General features: G+C 49.8%; 1 protein-coding gene across 1 annotated transcript in view; it reads right to left on the minus strand.

The window, feature by feature from the left end:
* UBE2L3 (ubiquitin conjugating enzyme E2 L3) overlaps positions 1-23,694 on the minus strand; it is a 59,809-nt gene extending 36,115 nt beyond the window's left edge. The window contains exon 1 of the mRNA XM_055252375.2: positions 23,474-23,694. Coding sequence (XP_055108350.1) covers positions 23,474-23,500 — 27 coding nt within the window. The 5' untranslated portion in view covers positions 23,501-23,694. The remainder of the gene's footprint in view (positions 1-23,473) is intronic.
* Positions 23,695-25,062: the final 1,368 nt, after the last annotated feature.

A 25,062-nucleotide genomic window follows, 5' to 3' on the forward strand; every position in this document is an offset into this window, starting at 1 on the left:
ACGCCTGTAATCCCAACACTTTAGGAGGCCAAGGCGGGTAGATCACGAGGTCAGGAGTTCAAGACCAGCCTGACCAAGATGGTGAAACCCCGTCTCTACTGAAAATACAAAAAATTAGGCGGGCATGGTGGCGGGCACCTATAATCCCAGCTACTTGGGAGGCTGAGGCAGAGAACTGCTTGAACCCAGGAGGCGGAGGTTATAGTGAGCCAAAATTGCGCCACTGCACTCCAGCCTGAGTGACAAAGCAAGACTCTGTCTCAAAAATAAATAAATAAAAACAAAAAATAAAAAAAGTAGCTGGGCATGGTGGTGCACGCCTGTGGTCCCAGCTACTTGGGAGGCTGAGAGGTGAAAGTGGAAGAATCACCTGAGCCCTGGCAGTCAAGGCTGCGCAGTGAGTCAAGTCAAGATTACAACCACTGCACTCCAGCCAGGGCAAATGGAGTGTGACCCTATCTCAAAAAAAAAAAAAAAAAAAAGAAGAAAAATTGGAATCATTCAGAGATCAGTTCCATCTGAATATCTGAGGCTCAAAAGGCCAGATGACTCAAACCCTCAAGATGGTTGTAAACCCTCAAGCAAAACTGTGCCCCGATAACTGAGAATGGTCCTGACAGTGAAGAATTAGGGAAGGAATTGAAGGAAACCAATGTAAATTCCAAGAAGTGGAATTCAAAAAGATGTTACAAATGACAGAAGAAAGGACCTGATAAAAACCGCAAGAGCAGCCCAGCTCTAGAACAGAGTTAGGAAGACCAAAGCCAAGAATGACAGACGCTTACAAATAACACTCCCACAAAGGTTTGTTTCAGTTCTGCTCAGAGCAAGAAGCAACCCAAGTCAGCTGCTCAGGGCTGATGGTGCAGTGCTGACAAATGGAGAAAGAGTTCAAGGGAAAGCACCAGGCAGCTCACACGTTCCTTCTCTTGATGGGGACAGCAGGCTTCCCAACCAGGGAAGGTGGTACAGGAGAAAGAGAGCAAAGCTTCTCAGAATAAGGTCCACTTTGGAGCCCAAGTAGACTTCAGTGTATAGAGAGAAACTGAAAGAGCCCAGGGGTGCCACCTAGCTCTTGAAAATGGAAAACACCCATGCCCCAAACTCAAGGCCAGAGAGCTTGATGCCCACTCCAGGGCAAAGTGTGGAGCATGGCAGAGAGGGACAGTTACTTAACAGCTTTGCAAGCACTAACAGGAGAGATGGGCCCTGGGCCCCAGCAGAAGACCACAGACTCAAGTCCTGAGAGGAGATGGGAGAACAGGAGACTGCTGTGTACAGCCAGTGCTCAGTCACACAGCTCAGATGTACACACCTGCATCTTGGCAAAGCAGTTAACAAAGTTCCTCTTTTGCTTCTTTTTGGGGTCTACAGTGAGGCCTAGAAAACTGTTCAAAATCTCCCCAGGTAACCCTCACACAAGGCCAGGTTTCAGAACCCCTCAGGAGCCACTAATCAAGAAATCTAGGCCAGGCGCAGTGGCTCACGCCTGTAATCCCAGCACTTTGGGAGGCTGAGGCGGGCGAATCACAAGGTCAGGAGATCAAGACCACATGGTGAAACCCCGTCTCTACTAAAAATACAAAAACTAGCTGGACATGGTGGCGCATGCCTGTAGTCCTAGCTACTCGGGAGGCTGAGGCAGGAGAACAGCTTGAACCAGGGAATCGGAGGTTGCAGTGAGACGAGATCATGCCACTGCACTCCAGCCTGGTGACAGAGCGAGACTCCATCTCAGAAAAAAAAAAGGAATCTATGCCAGCGCCAGGTGTGGTGGTTCATGCCTGTAATCCCAGCATTTTGGGAGGCCAAAGCAGGTGGATCACTTGAGGCCGGGAGTTTTGAGACCAGCCTGGCCCACATGGTGAAACCCCGTCTCTACTAAAAATACAAAAATTAGCTGGGCATAGGGGTGGATGCCTGTAGTTCCAGCTACTTGGGAGGCTGAGGCATGAGAATTGCTTGAACCAGTGAGACAGAGGTTGCCGTGAGCCAAGATCACACCACTGTACTCCAACTCCAGCCTGGGCGACAGAGCGAGACCCTATCTAAAAAAAAAAAAAAGAAAAAAGAAAAAAGGCCGGGCGCAGTGGCTCACACCTATAATTCCAACACTTCAACACTTTGGGAGGCTGAGGCGGGTGGATCACTTGAGGACAGAAGTTTGAGAGCAGCCTGGCCAACATGGTAAAACCCTGTCTCTACTAAAAATACAAAAAGTAGCCGGGCATGGTGGCGGGCTCCTGTATTCCCAGCTACTTGGGAGGGTTAGGCTGGAGAATCACTGGAACCCGGGAGGTGGAGGTTGTGGTGAGCTGCGATCACGCCACTGCACTTGAGCCTGGGTGACAGAGCAAGACTCCGTCTCAAAAAAAAAAAAAAAAAAAAAAAAAGGCTGGGTGCAGTGGCTCAAGCCTGTAATCCCAGCAAGCACTTTGGGAGGCCGAGGTGGGCGGATCACTTGAGGTCAGGAGTTCGAGACCAGCCTGGCCAACAAGGTGAAACCTCGTCTCTACTAAAAATACAAAAATTAGCTGGGCGTGGTGGCATGCACCTATAGTCTCAGCTACTCGGGAGGCTGAGGCAGGAGAATCACTTGAACCCAGGAAGTGGAGGTTGCAGTGAGCTGAGATCACGCCACTGCACTCCAGCCTGGGTGCAGACTTCCAGAGTGAGCCTCCGTCTCAAAAAAATAAATAAAATAAATCTAGGCCAGGAGCCACGGGCAGTGGCTCACACCTGTAATCCCAACACTGGGTGGTCAAGGCAGGAGGATCACTTAAGCTCAGGATCTCAAGACCAGCCTGAGCAATACAGCAAGACCCTATCTCTACAAAAATAAAAAAATTAAAAAATTAGCCAGGTGTGGTGATGTATGTCTGTGGTCCCAGCTACTCAGGAGGCTGACTTGGGATGACCAGTTGAGCCCAAAAGGTTGAGGCTGCAGTGAGCCATGATGGTGCCACTACACTCCAGCCTGGTCAACACAGCGAGACCCTGTCTCAAAAAAGAAAAACAAGAAAAGAAATCCAAGCACTAGACGACCCTTCCCCCTGCAAAATATGTAGGAATCCTCCCATCCAATATTTCCAACTAAAAAAGAAAAACAAGAAAAGAAATCCAACAGCACTAGACGACCCTTCCCTCTGCAAAATATGTAGGAATCCTCCCATCCAATATTTCCAACTAAAACTCTTTGGCGCAACCCAGTAATTCCAACTAAAGCTCTTTGGTGCAACCCAAATGAGCAGTGTGCAGAATCCTACCAAGTCAGCCTGGTGATTTCCCCCTCTATGTCTTTCCCCAGGATGTCTCCTGGAAGGATGTCCCTAACTGTCCTGCCTATCACCAGCCCCACATCCCCAACATGTTCATCATTGAAAGCCTCTCTCAAATGCCTGTTCCTCTAAGGAGCTCCCCAAGCCCTGGCTAAAAGTGATGCTCCTTTCTCTCAACAGCCACTACAATGTTTCTGTACAAAATAGATAAACAGAGGCTGGATCAAGAAGAGCTGAGGAGAATCGAATGGCTTTAGAACTGGTGGCCTGGGCCAGGCGCGGTGGCTCACACCTGTAATCCCAGCACTTTGGGAGGCCGAGGCGGGCTGATCACGAGGTCAGGAGATCGAGACCATCCTGGCTAACACAGTGAAACTCCGTCTCTACTAAAAATACAAAAAAAATTAGCTGGGCGAGATGGCGGGTGCCTGTAGTCCCAGCTACTCGGGAGGCTGAGGCAGGAGAATGGCGTGAACCCCAGGGGGCGGAGCCTGCAGTGAGCCGAGATCGCACCACTGCACTCCAGCCTGGGCAACAGCGAGACTCTGTCTCAAAAAAAAAAAAAAAAAAAAAGAACTGGTGGCCTGAAGTCACCCTGGTGGGAAGTGGGCTGAGAGAGATGCAGTCAGGTACCACATATCAGGGAAGGAACGAATACAGGCTTAAAGACCAAACCTCTAAGGGTCCTTGATAGCAAAACAACACCCCAAGTCACAGAATGAAATATTTTAGAGATCCAGTAAAGACCTGGACTTGGTTCCAAACACTTAATTTTTCACCAAGTACAAGGCATGAACCTTAGCAGCAGTGTGAAAAACCGACTGGTTTAGCTGACCAATCGTTTGTGCCGTGTTTAGCGTCCAGGCTACCCTGAACTATTGAGAGCCAAATGCTGTGTCCAGTTCTGGATGCCATACTTTAGAAGACCACATCAAATAAGGGCTGCTCAGGACAAGAACAGCAAGGACCATGTCCTACCAGGAACAATCAAAAGGTCCAGGAATCTAAGGCCTAAAGCGATGTGAAGATGACACACATCTGTCTTCAAACGTTAAAAAGTTCACCTGCTGGCTGGACAAAGTGGCTAATGCCAGTAATTCCACATTTTGCTGTTTTTTGTTTGTTTTGAGACGGAGTCTCGCTCTCCATGCTGGAGTATGGAGGCATGATCTCAGCTCACTCCAACCTCCGCCTCCCAGGCTCAAGTGCTTCTTATGCCTCAGCCTCCTGAGTAGCTGGGACTACAGGTACGCACCACCACACCCAGCTCATTTTTGTATTTTTAGTGGAGATGGGGTTTTGCCATGTTGGCCAGGCTGGTCTCCAACTCCTAACCTCAAGGGATCCACCCGCCTCGGCCTCCCAAAGTGCTCCTGTAATCCCAGCACTTTGGGATGCTGAAGCAGGAAAATCACTTGAGGCCAGGAGTTGGAGACCAGCCTGGGCAACACAGTAAGACCGCATCTCTATAAAAAAATGAAGCGGAAGGATTGCCTGAGCCCAGGAGGTCCAGGCTGCAGTGAGCCATGATCATGCCACTGCACTCCAGTCTGGGTGACAGAGTGAGACTTTGTCTCAAAAAAATAAAAATAAAATAAAACTTAAAATTTAAAATTTAGGCCGGGACCAGGTGCGGTGGCTCACGCCTGTAATTCCAGCACTTTGGGAGGCCAAGGCAGGCAGATCACAAGGTCAGGAGTTCAACACCAGCCTGGCCAATATGGTGAAACCCCATCTCTACTAAAAATATAGAAATTAGCCAGGCGTGGTGGTAACGCCTGTAGTCCCAGCTACACGGGAGGCTGAGGCAGAAGAATCGCTTGAACCCGGGAGGTGGAGGTTACAGTGAGCTGAGATCATGCCACTGCACTCCAGCCTGGGTGACAGAGCAAGACTCGTCTCAAAAAAAAAAAAAAAAAAAAAAAAAAAAAAAAAAAATTTAGGTCAGGCACGGTGGCTCATGCCTGTAATGCCAGCACTTTGGGAGGCCAAGGCGGGCGGATCACCTGAGGTTGGGAGTTTGAGACCAGCCTGACCAACATGGAGAAACCCCATTTCTACTAAAAATACAAAATTAGCCCAGCATGGTGGTGCATGCCTGTAATCCCAGCTACTCAGGAGGCTGAGGCAGGAGAATCGCTTGAACCCAGCAGGCAGGAGGTTGCAGTGAGCCAAGATCACGCCATTGAACTCCAGCCTGGGCAACGAGTGAAACTCCACCTCAAAAGAAAAAAAAATTTAAATTTAAAAAGGTCACCTGCAAAGGATTCAACCTTCTATATGAGTAAAGAAGAAAGAATTGGCGCCAGCCCTCCCTCCCTCCCTCTCTCTCTCTCTCTCTCTCTCTTTCTTTTTGAGACCATCTCCCTCTGTTGCCCAGGCTAGAGTGCAGCGGCATGATCTCGGCTCACTGCAAACTCCCTGCCTCGGGCTCCCGTGATTCTCCTGCCTCGGCCTGCCGAATACCTGGGATTGCAGGCGCACACCACCACGCCTGGCTGGTTTATGTGTGTTTGGTGGAGACGGGGTTTCGCCGTGTTTGCCAGGCTGGTCTCCAGCTCCTGACCTCGAGTGATCTGCCCGCCTCGGCCTCCTGAAATGCTGGGATTACAGACCGAGTCTCGCTCGCTCAGTGCTCAATGTTGTCCAGGCTGGAGTGCAGTGGCGTGATCTCAGCTCGCTACAACCTCCAACTCTCAGCCGCCTGCCTTGGCCTCCCAAAGTGCTAAGATTACAGCCTCTGCCCAGCCGCCCCGTCTGGGATATGAGGAGCGCCTCTGCCCGGCCGCCGCATCTGGGAAGTGAGGAGTGCCTTTGCCTGGCCGCCCCGTCTGGGAAGTGAGAAGTGCCTCTGCCTGGCCGCCCCGTCTGGGAAGTGAGGAGCGCCTCTGCCCAGCCGCCCATTGTCTGGGAAGTGAGGAGTGCCTCTGCCCGGCCGCCCCGTCTGGGAAGTAAGGATCGCCTTTGCCTGGCCGCCCCGTCTGGGAAGTGAGAAGTGCCTCTGCCTGGCCGCCCCGTCTGGGAAGTGAGGAGCGCCTCTGCCCGGCCGCCCCATCTGGGATGTAAGGAGCGCCTCTGCCCGGCCGCCACCCCGTCTGGGAAGTGAGGAGCGCCTCTGCCTGGCCGCCCCGTCTGGGAACTGAGGAGCACCTCTGCCCGGCCGCCCCGTCTGGGAAGTGAGAAGCGCCTCTGCCCGGCCGTCGCCCCGTCTGGGAAGTGAGGAGCGTCTCTGCCCGGCCACCCCATGTGGGAAGTGAGGAGCGCCTCTGCCCGGCTGCTATGCAACCTTCCAAGTGTGAAGTGACAGCCTTCGTTGTAGAATGAATGAAGACACTGGCACTGATTATATAACACCTTGGCAGCTATCTCAAGTCGTTGATGGTAGAGGTATTGGAATTATAGAAGAAAGCAAACACACAAATTTGACTAAAGGCGATTTTGTGACTTCTTTCTATTGGCCCTGGCAAACCAAGGTTATTCTGGATGGAAATAGCCTTGAAAAGGTGATATATATATATGAACGTATCTGATTTTTTTTTCCCCGTATAATTCTTACTTTGTGCATTTGATATTCAGTTGTGTTTGTAATCATGGAAAAATAAAAGCATATATTTAAAAAAAAAAAAAGAATTGGCACCAGTAAGTGTTCACTATCCCAGGCAGCTTTTGACTCAGTGCCAAACTCTTTAATGCCACCTCCACATGGTCTAAGCCCCCAACTTGGGGCAGCAGTCGTCATGTCATTACAGATACTCAAATGGGTGGGGCAGACAGGGCTGCCAGTGGCCAGGGCTGTCAGAAAGAAGCCACCTGCATGGGGCAGGACTGCACTATACACCCTCTTGAGTCTCCTCTGAAGTCAATGCCAGGAGCAGGTGAACAGACGTGCAGAAGAATAACCAGTGGGGCCAGTCAGGGATGCTTCAGATGTCACAGCAGTACTATGGGCGGCAAGTCTCAACGCAAGGACACTGGTACAATGTAAACAAGCATATTCCATACCACTGTGTCATTTTATATCTGTTAAATGGCAAAAGGCCTGTAGTATCCCTAAAGGAAAGTAAAGCTTAAGTCCACTTTTCTTGGCTGTTGAGGGTGGGTTAAAAGAACTGAACAATGCTGCTCTAGGAACCTTTAGGTCACAGTGAGGAAAGTCTAGCAGACACCAGTGGAGGGAACAGCTTTGTGGAAGACAGGCTCTGAGATGGGCCTTGAAAGACGGGGGAAGACAGAACTGCTAGAGAACAGGTGTCCATGTGTGGGAAATGTGTATGCAGAGACACAGAGGGCAGAAATCAGCGGGGGCGTTAGGGAAGCAGAAAGGAAGCCAGTCTAGCTGGAGTGTTTACCAACTCAGGGCAGTCATCATCAGGGCCAGAACTTTCAGCCAGGGTGCATGGCCAAGCCCCTGGGGGCTGTTTAATACCCCTATGCAGAGAGGCAGGGGAAGGGGCTAGAGGGGTACAGGGGAGAAGGAAGGAGGGCTGACTGTGCCTAGGCGCCATCTAGGACCTGCTTATTGCATCAGCCCCTAGTACAAGGTGGGTACCTTTGTGAGGGGAGTGCTCCCAGATGACTGTGATGTGCAACTCCTGCTCTGCTTAAGAATCACCATATTGGCCGGGCGCGGTGGCTCACGCTTGTAATCCCAGCACTTTGGGAGGCCGAGGCGGGCGGATCACGAGGTCAGGAGATCGAGACCACAGTGAAACCCCGTCTCTACTAAAAATACAAAAAATTAGCCGGGCGTGGTGGCGGGCGCCTGTAGTCCCAGCTACTCGGAGAGGCTGAGGCAGGAGAATGGCGTGAACCTGGGAGGCGGAGATTGCAGTGAGCCAAGATCGCGCCATCGCACTCCAGCCTGGGTGACAGAGCGAGACTCCGTCTCAAAAAAAAAAAAAAAAAAAGAATCACCATATTGAGGGCCGAGGGCCAGGCACGGTGGCTCACGCCTGTAATCCCAGCACTTTGGGAGGCTGAGGCAGGTGGAACCTAAGGTCAGGAGTTCAACAGCAGCCTGGCCAACATGGTGAAACCTCGTCTCTACTAAAAATACAAAAATTAACTGGGCGTGGTGGCGCACGCCTGTAATCCCAGCTACTCGGGTGGCTGAGGCAGGAGAATTGCTTGAACCGGGAAGGCAGAGGTTGCAGTGAGCCAAGATCGCGTCATTGCACTCCAGGCTGGGCAACAACAGTGAAACTCCGTCTCAAAAAACAAAAAACTACAAAAATTAGCCAGGAGTCGTGGTGCATGCCTGTAATCCCAGCTACTCGGGAGGCTGAGGTAGGAGAATAGCTTGAACCTGGGAGGCAGAGGTTGCAGTGGACCGAGATCGCACCACTGCACTCCAGCCTGGTGACACATTGAGACTCCATCGCAAAAACAAAAAAACAAAAAAACAAAACAAAACAAAAAAAACCACACCACATTCATACCACCCAGTCTCTTGGCAAGGAAAAAACTGGAGCCTTGATGAATGCAGTGTCATTTCTACAGCTAGAAACAAGCTCCTAAAAGGACTAAAACCTCCCACTGAGCTAAGTACATGGAAAAAATCCCTCTGACTACAAGTCTGTAAGCACCGAAACCCAGACATTGTTCTGAACTTTTTTTTTTTTTTTTGAGATGAAGTCTCGCTCTGTCACCCAGACTGGAGTGCAGTGGTGCAATCTTGGCTCGCTGCAACCTCTGCCTCCCAGGTTCAAGCAATTCTCCTGCCTCAGCCTCCTGAGTAGCTGGGACTACAGGCAGGTGCCACCATGCCTGGCTAATTTTTTTTTGCTTTTTTTTTTTTTTTTTTAGTAGACATGGGGTTTTGCCATGTTGGCCAGGCTGGTCTGGAACTCCTGACCTCAGGTGATCCACCTGCCTCAGCCTCCCAAAGTGCTGGGATTACAGGCGTGAGCTAGGGGGCACAGCTTGTTCTGAATTTTTTTTTTTTTTTGAGACATTTTCACTCTTGTTGCCCAGGCTGGAGTGCAATGTTGTGATCTCGGCTCACTGCAACCCCCGCCTCCCAGGTTCAAGTGATTCTCCTGCCTCAGACTCCCGAGTAGCTGGGATTATAGGCGCCCGCCACCATGCCCGGCTAATTTTGTATTTTCAGTAGAGTGGGGGGGGGGAGGGGCGTGGGTTCTTCATGTTGGTCAGGCTGGTCTCGAACTCCCGACCTCATGTGATCTACCCATCTAGGCCTCCCAAAGTGCGGGATTACAAGCATGAGCCACCACGCCCAGCCTGAATTTTTTTTTCCTTTAAGTGAACACCGGCCAGCACAGTGGCTCACACCTATAATCCCAGCATTTTGGGAAGTCAAGGTAGGAGGATCGCTTGAGGAGTTCAAGACCAGCCTAGGCAATATAGCAAGATCCCATCTCTACAAATAATAACAAAATGGCCAAGCATGGTGGCTCACACCTATAATCCCAGCACTTTGGGAAGCCAAGGCGGGTAGACTGCTTGAGCCCAGGGGTTTCAGACTAGCCTGGAAAACATGGCAAAACCCCATCTCTACCAAAAAATGCAAAAATTAGCTGTGCATGATAGTGTTCACCTATAGTGTTCAGCTACTTGGGGGGCTGAGGTGGGAGAATTGCTTGAACCTGGGAGGCAGAGTTTGCAGTAAGCCAAGATTGCACCACTGCACTCCAGCCTGGGCAACAGGGTGAGACTCCATCTCAAAAAAAAAAAAAAAAAGAAAAAAGAAAAAAAATTAGCCGGGCATGGTGGCACACACCTGTAGTCCCAGCTACCCAAGAGGCTGAGGCAGGAGGATCCTTTGAGCCCAGGAATTCGAGGTTATAATGAGCTATGATCATGCCACTGCACTCTAGCCTGGGCAACAGAGCAAGACCTTGTCTCTTGAAGAAAAGAGGCCCGGCATGGTGGCTCATGTCTGTAATCCCAGCACTTTGGGAGGCTGAGGCCGGCAGATCATATGAGGTCAGGAGTTCGAGGCCAGCCTGGCCAACATGGTGAAACCCCGTCTCTACTAAAAATACAAAAATTAGGTTGGGTACGATGGCTCACACCTGTAATTCCAGCATTTTGGGAGGCTGAGGTGGGTGGATCACAAGGTCAGGAGTTCGAGACCAGCCTGAACAACATGGTGAAACCCTGTCTCTACTAAAAATACAAAAAACTTAGCCAGGCATGGTGGCGTGTGCCTGTAGTCCCAACTACTCGGGAGGCTGAGGCAGGAGAACTGCTTGAACTCAGGAGGCAGAGGTTGTAGTAAGCCGAGATCGCGCCACTGCACTCCAGCCTGGGCAACAGAGTGAGAGTCTATCTCAAAGAAAATAAAAAGAAGAAAGAAAAGAGTAATTCCAACAAGAACAGAAAACAGAGAGATGCTGGGAAAGGGGCAGCCATGGCTTGAGAGGAAGTGGTCAATTATGAGACCATTCTGTACTGTTTACAATTCACAGTCCTGAGATGGGCAAGTGGGGCATATTAGCCCCATTTCACAGATGGTAAAGCCAAGGCTCAGAGATGTCCAAGTCAAAGAACTTGTATAGAGCACGCCCAGGACCAGAATCTGCACTGAAATTGCTCTTTTTTGACTATCTCAGCCACCCAAAGCAGTGAGTTAATGCTCCCATTAGAAACGGACAGCCGGGCGCTGTGGCTCACGCCTGTAATCCCAGCACTTTGGGAGGCCGAGGCGGGCGGATCACGAGGTCAGGAGATCGAGACCATCCTGGCTAACACAGTGAAACCCCGTCTCTACTAAAAATACAAAAAATTAGCCGGGCGAGATGGCAGGTGCCTGTAGTCCCAGCTACTCGGGAGACTGAGGCAGGAGAATGGCGTGAACCCCGAGGGGCGGAGCCTGCAGTGAGCCGAAATCGCGCCACTGCACTCTAGCCTGGGCGACAGCGAGACTCCGTCTCAAAAAAAAAAAAAAAAAAAAAAAAAAAAAACGGACAGAGCAGGTGTTCCTGTTTACTCTGTGGGATCCCAGGAGGGCTTAGCTTGCTCTGAAATAGTATTGACCAATATTTACATCAACAAAAACATGAACATATTCAGTATTTTCCCTAGTCCTGCACAGCTAGTCATTATGTGCCTGTGTTGTGCAAGGAATATTTCTAGGCTCCTAGCGCTCAGGCAAAACAAAACCTGGCAGATGGAGCTGGACATCTGAGGAAAGTTACATAAACCTGCCTTAAATCTACCAAATTCCAGTATAACTGGTCTATCAAAGTAAATAATTGTAACAGAAATGCAAACTTTCCAAGCTTGCATAAGACAACTGTTAGCAATGACACTAAAATCATGACTTTTTTTTCCCCCTGAGATAGGGTCTTGCTTTGTTGCCCAGGCTGGAGTGCAGTGGCATGATCACAGCTCACTGCAGTCTCAACCTCCAGAGCTCAAGCAATCCTCCCACCTCAGCCTTCTGAGAAGCTGCGACTACCGGCATGTGCCAATGTGCCCAGTTAATCTTTTTATTTTTTGTACAGACAGGGTCTCACTATGTTGGGCAGACTGGTCTCAAATTCCTAGGCTCAAGTGATCCTCCTGCCTCAGACTTCCTAAGTGCTGGGATTATAGGCATGAGCCACTGTGCCTGGCCACTAAATCATGATTTAAATGTAATTCAATATACTGAAAATCTAAACATAAGCCTCATGGCCTTCTAATGCAATTCTCTCATTTCAACTAATATTTAGCTAAGGGGGCAGGACCCATGCCAAGACATCATCCCTTTCATAGGTCAGCAGTATGCTAGCTATCTTACCTTTAGTTATCATCATAACTAATTACACCTGGGGCTAGGCACGGTGGCTCACACCTGTAATCCTAGCACTTTGGGAGGCCGAGGCAGGTGGATCACCTGAGGTCAGAAGTTCGAGACCATCCTGGCCAACATGGTGAAACCCCGTCTCTACTAAAAATACAAAAATTAGCCAGGCGTGGTGGTGGGCACCTGTAGTCCCAGCTACTCGGGAGGCTGAGGCAGGAGAAATGCGTGAACCTGGGAGGCAGAGGTTGCAGTGAGCCGAGATCACACCATTGCACTTCCAGCCTGGATGACAAGAGTGAAACTCCATCTCAAAAAATAAATAAATAAATAATACACTTAGCTACGATCATAACTTCATGAAGTCATCTCATCATCCGCTGGACAAATCAGGGCACTGAGGCTCAAAGGCACAACACTAAGGAGTCAAAGGCAGAAATCTACATCTGAACTCTTACTCTATCACAGCACAGTGCTTCTCAGAGGTTACAGCACACTCCTTCTCAGGTGGTCATTGTAAGAGGACATAACAAAGAAAACACTCAAGAGACTGAGAGGAACGCACTGCCCACAACCTCCACAGTAAGCATGGGGGAAGCATGGCCAAAGCTCCAACTCAGCAGGCCTTGACACCAGCTTCTGGCTGCCAGGCCTCATTCCTGGAAGGTGTTTCCGTGTCCATCTGTACATGGGTGTGCCTGGATTCCTGACCTCCATTACAAACTCCAGAGGCCAGCACCCCCCTACCAGACTGACAGCTCCTTGAGGGCTGGGAAACCGACCTCTTCAAGTCTATCCACAACAGACTCAACCACACAAAGCCTGACACAGGACAAATGGGCACGACGGGAACTGCCTGTGTAAAACTCATAGAGAATCCTTTAGGAAGCTTAGGTTTTCTTATGCTGACTGTTCTTTTTTTTTTTTTTTTTTCTTTTGAGACAGTCTTGCTCTGTCGCCCAGGCTGGAGTGCAGTGGCACGATCCCAGCTCACTACAAGCTCCGCCTCCCAGGTTCACGCCATTCTCCTGCCTCAGCCTCCCAAGTAGCTGGGACTACAGGCGCCCGCCACCACACCCGGCTAATTTTTTTCGTATTTTTAGTAGAGACAGGGTTTCACTGTGTTAGCCAGGACGGTCTCGATCTCTTGACTTCGTGATCCTCCCACCTCAGCCTCCCAAAGTGCTGGGATTACAGGCCTGAGCCACCGTGCCCGGCTGCTGACTGTTCTTAATGAGAGGCGTGCTGGTGTGAAACACTTTTTTTTACAAGCCATCTCAGACGGGTTCAGAGGCTATTCAACCTCTGAGTTACACCCTCTCCCTCACTGTGAGTCAGGTGGGTCCCCTCTCAGAAAGATGGAGCACCACATGAGCCCTGACATTAGCCCATGAGCCCTTTGACATTACCACCTGCTTTGGTTGCAGATGTGCCTGCTGGGCTAAGGGCTGTCAAGAGAATGTTCCCTGCTCTGCCTACCTAAGCTAGGAAAGTGGGGACAAAATCTGACAAAAAAATGAAATACAGAAAACTATAATCAACACAGTTCTGGAAGTGTTAAAAACCAAAACAAACAAAACCGAAACAGCCACCAAATCTGAAATGAACCCTCTTCCTCTCCTCTTGTCCCTTCCTCAAGACCAAAAGCAACCATCTAAAAAGCAGGAGCAAGGCCCAGAGAGCAGGGGACCTTGACGGTGGGCCTGGCTCCACCACTGACTTCAGTCTCCTCATCTGTAAACTGAAGCCACTGGTGTCTGCTTTCCAAGATCCCTCACACAGCTCTGGAATTCTAGAGTATGTGTGCAGCAAGGGTCAGAAGAAACTACACAGCCACCAGAAGCAACTTTCTTAACTTTCTGCTTCAAGGTTGAAAGAGAAGACAAGGGCTGGGCGCGGTAGCTCACGCCTGTAATCCCAGCTATTTGGGAGGCTGAGGCAGGTGGATCACCTGAGGTTAGGAGTTCACGACCAGCCTGGCCAACACAGTGAAACCCCGTCTCTACTAAAAAATACAAAACTTAGGCCAGGCACAGTGGCTCACGCCTGTAATACCAGCACTTCAGAAGGCCAAGGTGGGCAGATCATGAAGTCAGGAGATCGAGACCATCCCGGCTAACATGGTGAAACCCCGTTTCTACTAAAAATACAAAAGATTTGCCGGGTGTAGTGGCGAGCGCCTGTAGTCCCAGCTACTCGAGAGGGTGAAGCAGGAGAATGGCGTGAATCCAGGAGGCGGAGCTTGCAGTGAGCCAAGATTGCACCACTGCACTCCAGCCTGGGCAACACAGCAAGACTCCATCTCAAAAAAAAAAAAAAAATTAGCCAGGCATGGTGGGCACGCCTGTAATTCCAGCTACTCAGGAGGCTGAGGCAGGGAGAACTGCTTGAACCCAGAGGTGAAGGTTGCAGTGAGCCAAGATCGTGCCACTGTACTCCAGCCTGGGCGACAGAGTGAGACTGTGTCTCAAAAAAAAAAAAAAAAAATGGAAAGAGAAGACAAGGAGCAAGAATATTACATCTGAGACCTCAACTTCTCAATCAAGAGTTCCTTTCGGCCAGGCGCGGTGGCTCACACCTGTAATCCTAGAATTTTGGGAGGCTGAGGTGGGCGGATCACGAGGTCAGGAGTTTGAGACCAGCCTAACCAACATGGTAAAACCCCATCTCTACTAAAAATACAAATATTGAAGGCTGGGCGCAGTGGCTCACACCTGTAATCCCAGCACTTTGGGAGACGGAGGCGGGAGGATCATAAGGTCAGGAGATCGAGACCATCCTGACTAGCATGGTGAAACCCCGTCTCTACTAAAAATAAAAAAACATTAGCTAGGCGTGGTGGCGGGCACCTATAGTCCCGGCTACTCGGGAGGCTGAGGCAGGAGAATGGCGTAAACCTGGGAGGAGGAGCTTGCAGTGAGCCGAGATCGCACCATGCACTCCAGCATGGGTGCCAGAGCAAGATTCCGTCTCAAAAAATATATATATATATAAAAATGCAAAAATTAGCCAGGCGTGGTGGCGTGCGCCTGTAATCCCAGCTACTCAGGAGGCTGAGTCAGAAGAATTGCTTGAACCCGGGAGGCGGAGGATGCAGTAAACCAAGATCATACCATTGTACTCCAGCCGGGGTAAAAGAGCGAGACTCCGCCTCAAAAAAAAAAAAGTTGCTTTCAAACCTCCACCCCTGCCCCAGTTCAGCACCTGTGGGAGCCTTCCATAGCACCTATGCTCATCTTTGGACACAGTGACTGTCACACTACACTGGATGTTTACAATATGCAAGGTAAATTTCTGAGATATTAGGAAGACAAATTTTGAGTTCAAGAGCTATACAATTTTAAGCTGGGCACAGTGGCTCATGCCTGTAATCCTTTGGGAGGCTGAGGTGGGTGGATCGCCTGAGGGCAGGAGTTCGAGACCAGCCTGGGAAATGGCGAAACCCCGTCTCTACTAAAAATACAAAAATCAGCCGGGTATGGTGGCGCATGCCTGTAGTTCCAGCTACTCGGGAGGCTGAGGAAGGAGGAATGGCTTGAACATGGGAGGTGGAGGTTGCAGTGAGCTGAGATGGTGCCATCTCCCAAAAAAAAAAAAAAAAAAAAAGCTATTCAACTTTGTTGGGAAAAGTAAACTTTTCTCTTTTTCTCTTTTTTCTTTCTTTTTTTTTTTTTTGAGAGTCTCACTCTATCACCCAGGCTGAAGCGCAGTGGCGCCATCTCACCTCACTGCAACCTCCGCCTCCCGCATTCAAGAGATTCTCCTGCCTCAGCCTCCAGAGTAGCTGGGATTACAGGCATGCACCACCACACTTGGTTGATTTTTGTATTTTTTTTTTTTTTTTTTAGTAGAGATGGGGTTTCGCCATGTTTCCCAGGCTGGTCTCCTCAAGTGATCCACCCGCCTTGACCTCCCAAAGTGCTGGGATTCGGGTGAGAGCCCCCACGCCCAGCCAAGTAAACATTTTTCTTTTTTCTTTTGAGATGGAGTCTTACTCTGTTGCCCAGGCCAGAGTGCAGTGGCATGATCTTGGCTCACTGCAACCTCTGCCTCCCGGGTTCAAGGGATTCTCCTGCCTCAGCCTCCCGAGTGGCTGGGATTACAGGCACGCACCACCACACCCAGCTAATTTTTTTGTGATTCTAGTAGAGACGGGGTTTCACCATGTTGACCAGGCTGGTCTCGAACTCCTGACCTCAAGTGATCCACCTGCCTCAGCCTCCCAAAGTGCTGGGATTACAGGCGTGAGCCACTGCGCCAGGCCAACATTTTTTGAGACAGAGTCTCACTCTGTCACCCAGGCTGGAGTGCAGTGGCATGATCTCAGCTCACTGCAACCTCTGCCTCTCAGGTTCAAGCAATTCTTGTGCCTCCCCCTCCCTAGTAGCTGGAATTACAGGCACGCACCACCAGGCCCAGTTAATTTTTGTATTTTTGGTAGAGATGGGGTTTCACCATGTTGGCCAGGATGGTCTCGATCTCCTGACCTCATGATTCGCCCACCTCGACCTCCCAAAGTGCTAGGATTACAGGCGTGAGCCACCGCGCCTGGCCCCCAGCAAACATTTTTAAATAAACATTCGCACAGCTGTCTCAGTAACTCTTTCTTCAATCTACAGAATGAGAGAGTACCACAGGTAAGAGAATGGGCTCTCAGTGATGAGGGTACGTCCAGGCAGGCTGGCCCCAACCTGGCCCGAAAACACCTTTGCAGTACCACCTCCTATCACTCCTCCAAATCCTCCCCTCCTGTCAGGCTGGTCACCTCACTGCCCTGGAACATGTCTTGGTTATTCCCAATAATAATATGTACAAGTAGCTCACACTTACTATATGCCAGGCACTCTTCTAAGCAGTTGGTATACATTAACTCATTTAACCTTCACACACAGACGAAGTAACTAAGGCACAGAGAGGTAAAGTAACTTGCCCAGGGTCACTCAGCTAAGACATGGCAAGCCCAGGATTGAAACTCCAAAACCTAAGCTTTTAACTGCTATGCTGTAGTCTTCCTCTAAACAGCTCTGCTCTGAGCAAAAGTCCCTTCCTCCCTTTCTTATATGGGTGGGGGGCTTGGGGAGGTTAGGCTTATGTCCCCCAAGAACAGGCATGATGAAGCTGGCCACAGGAGATACATGCAAAGCCCTTCCTGAGTGAGTGGCATGCCACTTCTCCTGGATAGCTGTAGCATCCAGGAGATATGTAGATCTGGCCCCTCAACCTAAAGGCTATGGCATCTCTGCCACCTGTCCTTAAATCCATCAGCACTGCCCTCAGTGACCCCTCTATAGAGAGGTAGCTCACCCTCCAAGGCTGGCCTGGCAGAGGGAGGTCTCCTAGCTCTGGAGGAACCAGGTGTGCTGGACATGCCAATCTGGGGTAAAATCAAGCCAATGCCTCAACACTTCTGGAAAGCATCTCAGGGGCTGGCCTAACTAAAACCCAAAGCGGGACGGCACAAGGTCAGACGCAAGCAGCACTGGGGAGTAGGCAGATGGTCTCTGGGGCTCCTCAAGGCATTTCCCACAGGCACTGCCCACAGCCCTCCTGAGGAATGAGAGAGATTCAACCTCATTGGCCACCCGGTCCCTCTTCTTCAACTGCTGAAACCTACTCGTGCTTAAAGGGCCAGGCCAAGTTCGATCTCCTCCTCAGTGTTAGAGGGGGTCTTTCCCTCTCCTGCAAGCCATTATTCAGGTGGCAGACATCCAGCACACAGTGGCCAGCCCAGGATTTCTTCGTTCCAGGTACATGCCATTTTTCTCCTTTGTTGAGCTCCTCAAGGGCAAGAGGAATTGCCCCTTGAGCTGAGTCTCAAAGGTCAAAAAGTTACCCTGGTACAGAGAAGAGACAGGGATGCCAATCACGAGATCCAGAGTGTGCAAAGCATGCTGTTTTTAGAGGACTCAACGGGCAAGTGGGGAGAGACAAGGCTGGTGAGACAAGACCTTGAAGGAAAAAGCTAAGGAATGTGCACTTGTAATCCAGAGTCCCAGCCTCATCCTCATCCTACTAAATTCTGCTCCAATCTCTGAGAGCAGGGCTTGGTCATGCGCATTTCTCTACTAAACAACATACCACACACTACTCTGATGCACTGCTGGTTAGGAATAGTGTGGGACAGAGAGTGCACTGACCAGTAAGGAGTTTAGACGAACCATTAAGGAACTCAATGCAGGTGTCTACCACAAACAGGGATGGCCTGAACTGAAGCAGTGGCAGTGGCAGTGGCATTGGGAGTGGGAGTGGGAGTGGGGATGGAGAGAAGACAGGCAGAGAACAGAGACTGAAGGCATAGTTCAGCAGAATCCGCCAGGTGACTAGATAAAGGAGGAAGAGATGAGAAGGGCTCCGCTGGCGTTTTTTACTTGAGCAACTGAGTAGACAAGTGAACCATTAACTAAGATGGGACAGGAGGAGATGCATGGGGCCAGAGGGAGAGAGTCACAGGAGGAGCAAAGACTTAGAGAGTCACAGGAGGAGCAAAGACTTAGATGCCTACAGATCTATGAGCCGTTCCCAAGAAAACTCTGGAAGTGGTTGGAGTCTGGCTCAGGAGGAACGTCTCTGTGGCTCTCTAATGTGCACAGTGTGCGCAGTGTGAAGCTGCAAAGAAATGTGGCTCTCACATTTACTGCTGTAGCAAAGAATATAGAAATATCTTAAACATAATAAATGTTCCAATAAAATGAGAATACTTTCAAGTGTCCTCTTATAATAAAATTTTAAAGCAACAGTCTCCTAATATAGAGTTTTAACAAGATCAGAAAAGGCCCCAGTACCCTGAGACAAGAGTTTTTGTCTCAGGGTTTTCTTTTTCTTTTTTTTTTTTTTGAGACGGAGTCTCACACTGGAATGCAATGGCACAATCTCGGCTCACCGCAACCTCCGCCTCCCGGGTTCAAGCAATTCTCCTGCCTCAGCCTCCCGAGTAGCTGGGATTACAGACATCCGCCACCACGCCCGGCTATTTTTTTGTATTTTTAGTAGAGACGGGGGTTTCACTGTGTTGGCCAGGCTGGTCTCGAACTCCTGACCTCATGATCCGCCCACCTCGGCCTCCCAAAGTGCTGGGATTACAGGCGTGAGCCACCGCGCCTGGCCTGCCTCAGAGTTTTCTAGTAAATATATTAAAAGGTCCCAAATGTTGCAATAATTGAGTATACTCCTTCCCATCACCTGTCCCAAACATTTACAAAGAATATCATTAAGGGAGGCTGAAACAGTTCCAACTTACTGGAATACATGAATTTAGAAAAAAAAGACGCAACATTTTTCTCAATTCACAAAGCCTCAGTGGATTCAGGACATTTACACTGGCATAACATCACATATAAAACTCCCCTTACCTCCTGAAACATGTGACACATTCATTGCTCTATCTCCTTAGTCACCCAACCTCAGAATCTAAACCTATACTCAAAAGCAAACTACCTCACTGCTTAATACAATGAAATCCAAGGAATGAACTTTTAGAGGTTCCTCCTACTATGACTATGGATTGGGAGAAAGTATAACAATATGAAGTTCTGAGTGAACATTTTTAAATAGCATTAGGCTGGGCGCAGTGGCTCACACCTGTAATCCCAGCACTTCGGGAGGCCTCGGCGGGGCAGATCACCTGAGTTAGGAGTTCAAGACCAGTGTGGCAAACACGGTGAAACCTCCTCTCTAATACAAAATTAGCAGGGAGTGGTGGTGCACACCTATAGTACCAGCCACTTGGGAGGCTGAGGCGGAGAATCGCTTGAACCTGGGAGGCAGAGGTTGCAGTGCACAGAGATTGTGCCATCGCACTCCAGCCTGGGCAACAAGAGCGAAACTCCTTAACAGTTATGTCATGATAAGTACTAAGACACACACACACCCTCTAAATCCACAGATTTCCCCTCTGACAGGAGGGCCCTCGGGGGAAATGTGTGCAGTGTGAAGCTGCAAAGAAATGATCAGATGGCAATCAGTTGCCTAAGCCACACATAAAGGTTTCACTTTTGGCTTTTGTAGCAATTTCCCTAGCCTGATTGAAGCAATGGTTACAATCTGGTTGTGGCCACTAATGCTAAATTAGCTGCTTGCAAATTAAAATGTACTTAATGTTTTATTAACACTGTAATTCCTAAAAAGGGTTCTAAAAGAGGTTAATCCTCCTGGCAAATGCTTTTGAAATAAAAGACTTTATCATACTCACTTTGCCTAAAATAACTTCTCAGTGTAGTATATGCAAATCACTCTACTTTTAATAATATGTTTTACACTATCTGCAGACAGTCCATTGTTACAAAGAAATCTTTGCTGTGGAATGTCCTAGAAAACATTTTTAACAGAAATCTAAAGTTCTTTAAGATGTAATTAATTTGATCATTCAACATTTGCTAGATTGCTATGCCTAAGGCACTGTTCCATGCACTAAGTCCCAATTTTTCACCAAGGAAAATCACTTTATTTCCACCCTATGTACTGAAAAGACTCTGTTTATCAACTTGTATCAATAATTTTTCTTCCTTTAAAACAAAAAACAAAAAAAACTAACCGGTCTTAAACATTGACTCTCACAGCCAATGATCAGCATTACATAACTGGTGTTCCCCTAGTGAACTGAAAGCCTTTCCATCCTCAACTTAAGAAACAACACACCGCTCCATGCAGCCTTTGAGTAAGAAAGACAGCCTGACAAGAGGCATGGAACTTGGGTCCTGGAGCCAGGAAGAGTCAGCGTCTTCTCTCTCCCACCACGTTCTACAATTCTACCTTAGGTAACTCCCTTAACCTATTTAACCTCACAATGTCCTCATTTATAAAAAACACAAATGACAATACACTAACTTTGAGTGTTGAAAAGATAACTTATGTAAATAACCTAATATTTAATAAATACTCAGTTAATGTTACAAATTTTTTTCCAAGGTCTGTTTTTTTTTTTAGAAACAGAGTAATAATTTTAAAACCATAATAAGTCCCCTCTTAGACCCCTGAGAGCCTGGAGATTCCAAACTGGGTCAACTGGGATAGGCTAGGGGGCTACCAGGATGAATTAGGTCAAGATCCCTGCCCTTCGGGATCTCAGAACCCAGTACAGGAAAGACAAGTCTGTAACACAAAGAGATTGTGACAAGTGTTCAAAGAGAAATATAAAGAAAGCGCTGTGGTCACACAAAGGAGGAAACAAACTCATTCTGAAGGGGGATGTGGGAGCAGGGGCTCACAGAGTAGTTGGCACTGGAGTTGAACCTGGGACTTCTCTGGAAGGGAGAAGTGAGGAGAAGGCAGCTTTTCTTGGGTAGAGTAAACAACACGTGCAAAGGGACACCAGACAGCAAGTAAGAGCAGGAGACTTTGCTTTGGAGAAAGAACCGAGTTCGATCACAACTCACTCTCCCTAGCTAGGTAACCCCGGGCAAGCCAAAGAATCTCTTCTCATCGACAAAATGGAAATCACAATGTCTACTTCACAGGAAGGATTAAACATGATCATGCATATAAAGCACGAAGTAAAAGCTGGAAAAATAGTAGCTACTGTGATTAGGTGCAAGAATTGTGGGAAACCAAAGGGCAGGAGGTGAGGCTCAACAGATTGCTTTCAGCCAGTCTCAGAAAGGTCCTGCATGCCAAGTAAGAGGTTAGGATTAACTGCTGAGGACAGTAAGACCATAGAGGTTTTTAACAGGAGTGAAAGAATTGAGCTGTCTGCTTTAAAAGAACTCTGGTGTCCGTCAGGGGTAGTCTGGGGAGGAGAGCACTTGGGAGGGCACCTGAGAGATGAGGATACAGGTTCAGAGTAATTTCAGTAACATTAGAAAGCAAGGCATGCACTCCAGAAATCTTTTTTTTTTTTTTTTTTTTTTTGAGATGGAGTCTCACTCTGTCGCCCTGGCTGGAGTGCAGTGGTGCAAACTTGGCTCACTGCAACCTCCACCTGCCGGGTTCAAGCGACTCTTCCACCTCAGCCTCCCGGGTAGCTGAGATTACAGGCGAATGCAACCACGCCCAGCTAATTTTTATATTTTTAGTAGAGACAGGGTTTCACCATGTTGGCCAGGCTGGTCTTGAACTCCTGACCTCAAGTGATCCGCCCGCCTCGGCCTCCCAGGAGTGCTGGGATTACAGGCGTGAGCCATCGCGCCCAGCCTGCACTCCAAAAATCTTTCTAAATTTAAATCCACAAGGGTTAATGGACGACTGCACCTGGGAGTAGGGTAGGAAAGAAAGCCATTAACCGACCCCTTATCTGGTGAATGGTGGTGTCACTAGCTTAAGAGATCAGGAGAGATCTGAAGTCCTCTGACGGTTCTTTCGTGCCCACTTCCACTCCAGTTTTATAAAGTTAATGTCCTCTCTACCCCTTAGGGAACAAAAGAAAGGAAACGTTCCCAGGGAGGGAGGGAAGGCTCAGAGACTGTGGTTCCAAGTTCAATGTCTAGCTCTACCAAGCACTGCTCTGCCCAGAACGAACCCCAGCTCTTTATCTCCCCTCAGGAAACCGGCTCCTGGGCCTTTTTTTAATTTCCGGCCCGCTGCAGGCCGGCAGCACTACCCAGCCGCCAACTCACAGATGCTGGCGTGGTAGGCTACGGAGGACCTTGGCAAATCCACTGGCAAAAGAACTAAGCCAATTTAGCATGTGTTCCTCACCAAAAGGTGCCAATTAGCGAGAAAGCACCCTGCTGCATTCAAGATCCAAAGTACCAAGTTATTATTATAAATTTTGGCCCATTTTGATTCGAACGACTGGAATCAACCGTTACCCCCCCCCCCCCAAAATGGCACTTTGTTTTATCAGGGAAGGGAGATCGGGATGACTGAGTGGAGGAGAGGGAAGCAGAACCGCGCCGCGATCGGGGCTGACCTCAGGCCCTCCTGGAGTTGGAACTTACCCGCTGTGTGACTCTGCAGTCACAAGGCGACAGTTTGCTAGGACCCAGCGCAATTCCAAACGACCCACCAACAAACTGACCTAACTTTGGCCGCCTGGCCTCCTTCTCTCTTTCCTAGCCCGAACCTCCCAGACTCCCGAGCTGCGGCCGGGCCAAGCGGAGCTGCAAGCCCGGCGCGCTGCGGCCCAGGGCGGGGCGGTTCCGCGGCGCGGGCTCCGGGCAGGGGCTCCGCCGCTCGGGCCTTCCCCGAAGGCGCCCGGTTTGGAGCCTCCCAACTGGGCTCTCACATTAACGACGCCCTCGGATCGGACCGCGGCCTCCGCGACAGGGGGACGCGGCCAAGCTCCGGGCAGAGGGTGGCCAGCGCGGCTCAGCGCGGCCTTGCGCTCCCGCCCAGGCTGCGGCCTAGGCCAGCCCCGTTAGCTCCTTGAGCCTGCGCACGGCCCAGGGAACCGACGAGGCCGTATAGGGCAGGAGGCCAGACGGCAGCGCCCTGAGAAGCTGCCGCCTGCCTCGGGGATCCGGAGCCTGGGACGCCACCCCACGCCCGGCCGCTGCCAGAGAATGGCTTTTACCTTCATCAGCCTCCTGCTGGCCGCCATCTTGGATTTGGTGCTGCTCCTTCCCCAGAATGCATCGCGGCCGGCCGGGCGTCTGGAGCCCCCGCACTTCCTGGAGCGGGGGAGGGGCCGCGGGGCGGGGCACAGGAGCAGAGCGGAGTACCTACTGTGTGCTTTCCACCGTGCTGGGGGGCGCGTGGAGGAACACAAGTGAACCGCATAGACTGGGCCGCGGCGTTTACGGATCGTCCAATCAGATGGCAGTTACAACCAGTGCCTGGCACATAGTAGACGCATAATAAATATTGATTGCATAAAATAGTTGGCCGGGCGCGGTGGCTCACGCCTGTAATCCCAGCACTTTGGGAGACCGAGGAGGATGGATCACGAGGTCAGGAGTTCGAGACCAGCCTGGCCAACGTGGTGAAACCCGGTTTCTACTAAAAATACAAAAAATTAGCCAGGCGTGGTGGCGGGCGCCTGTAATCTCTGCTACTCAGGAGGCTGAGGCAGGAGAATTGCTTGAACCCAGGAGGCAGAGGTTGCAGTGAGCCTAGATCTTGCCACTGCACTCCAGCCTGGGTGACAGAGGAAGATTCCGTCTTGGGGGAAAAAAAAAAGCTGAATAGCCAAGGTTATTTCAGGCACTACAGGCACTGCCAAGCTCTGTGAAGAAAACTGGGTGATAGGAAAGTGACTGTGGGGACATACTTTGAGAGGTCAAGGGAGCCAAATTGAGGAAATGGCCCTACTAAGTGCCAGATCTCTCTCTAGTGCTTTATTTTCTTTAATCCTTGAAACCATCCTCTGGGATACATTAGCATTAACATCCTCATTTCACAATAAACAGAAGCACAGAAGAAGCCAGTGACTTGCCCAAGGTCACAAGGCCAGCTAGGAGCAGAGCCAGACTCCTGTCCCAGGTGGGCTGATGGCTCCAAAGCCAATGCTGGAACCCGGAAAATGGGAAGGAACAGCTGGGAGGACTGGAGGAGAACGTTTCAAACAGCGGAAGCAGCACTGGCAAAGACCATGAGGCTGTCTCAGTGTCCAGAATGGAGTAAGAGGATTATAGGGTGGGAGGGAGGCAGGGGACAGACCATGGAGGGTCTTGTAGAAAGGGGAGGAGTTGGTTTCTATTCCATGTGCTGTGAGAGGTCTTTGATAGATATGAGTATCGACCCCATGGTCAGATGATTTTTTTTTTTTTTTTTTTGAGACAGAGTTTTGATCTGTCACCCAGGCTGGAGTACAGTGGCACGATAACAGCTCACTGCTGCCTCGACCTCCTAGGCTCAAGGGATCCTCCTGCTTCGCCTCCCAATTAACTAGGACTACAGGCATGTTCCGCCACACCCTGCTAAGTTTTTTTTATTTTTTGTAGAAATGAAGTCTCACTGTCTTGCCCAGGCTGGTCTCAAACTCCTGAGCTCAAGCAGTCCTCCCGCCTCAACCTCCCAAAGTGGTGGGATTACAGGCATGAGCCACCTCACCTGGGCTGAGATGCATGTTTTAAAGAGTACTTTGGGGCTCGGCGCAGTGGGTAATGCCTGTAATCCCAGCACTTTGGGAGGCCGAGATGAGTGGATCACTTGAGGTCAGGA

This window comes from Symphalangus syndactylus, chromosome 18 (assembly GCF_028878055.3).
Source record: "Symphalangus syndactylus isolate Jambi chromosome 18, NHGRI_mSymSyn1-v2.1_pri, whole genome shotgun sequence".
NCBI classification, from domain to species: domain Eukaryota; kingdom Metazoa; phylum Chordata; class Mammalia; order Primates; family Hylobatidae; genus Symphalangus; species Symphalangus syndactylus.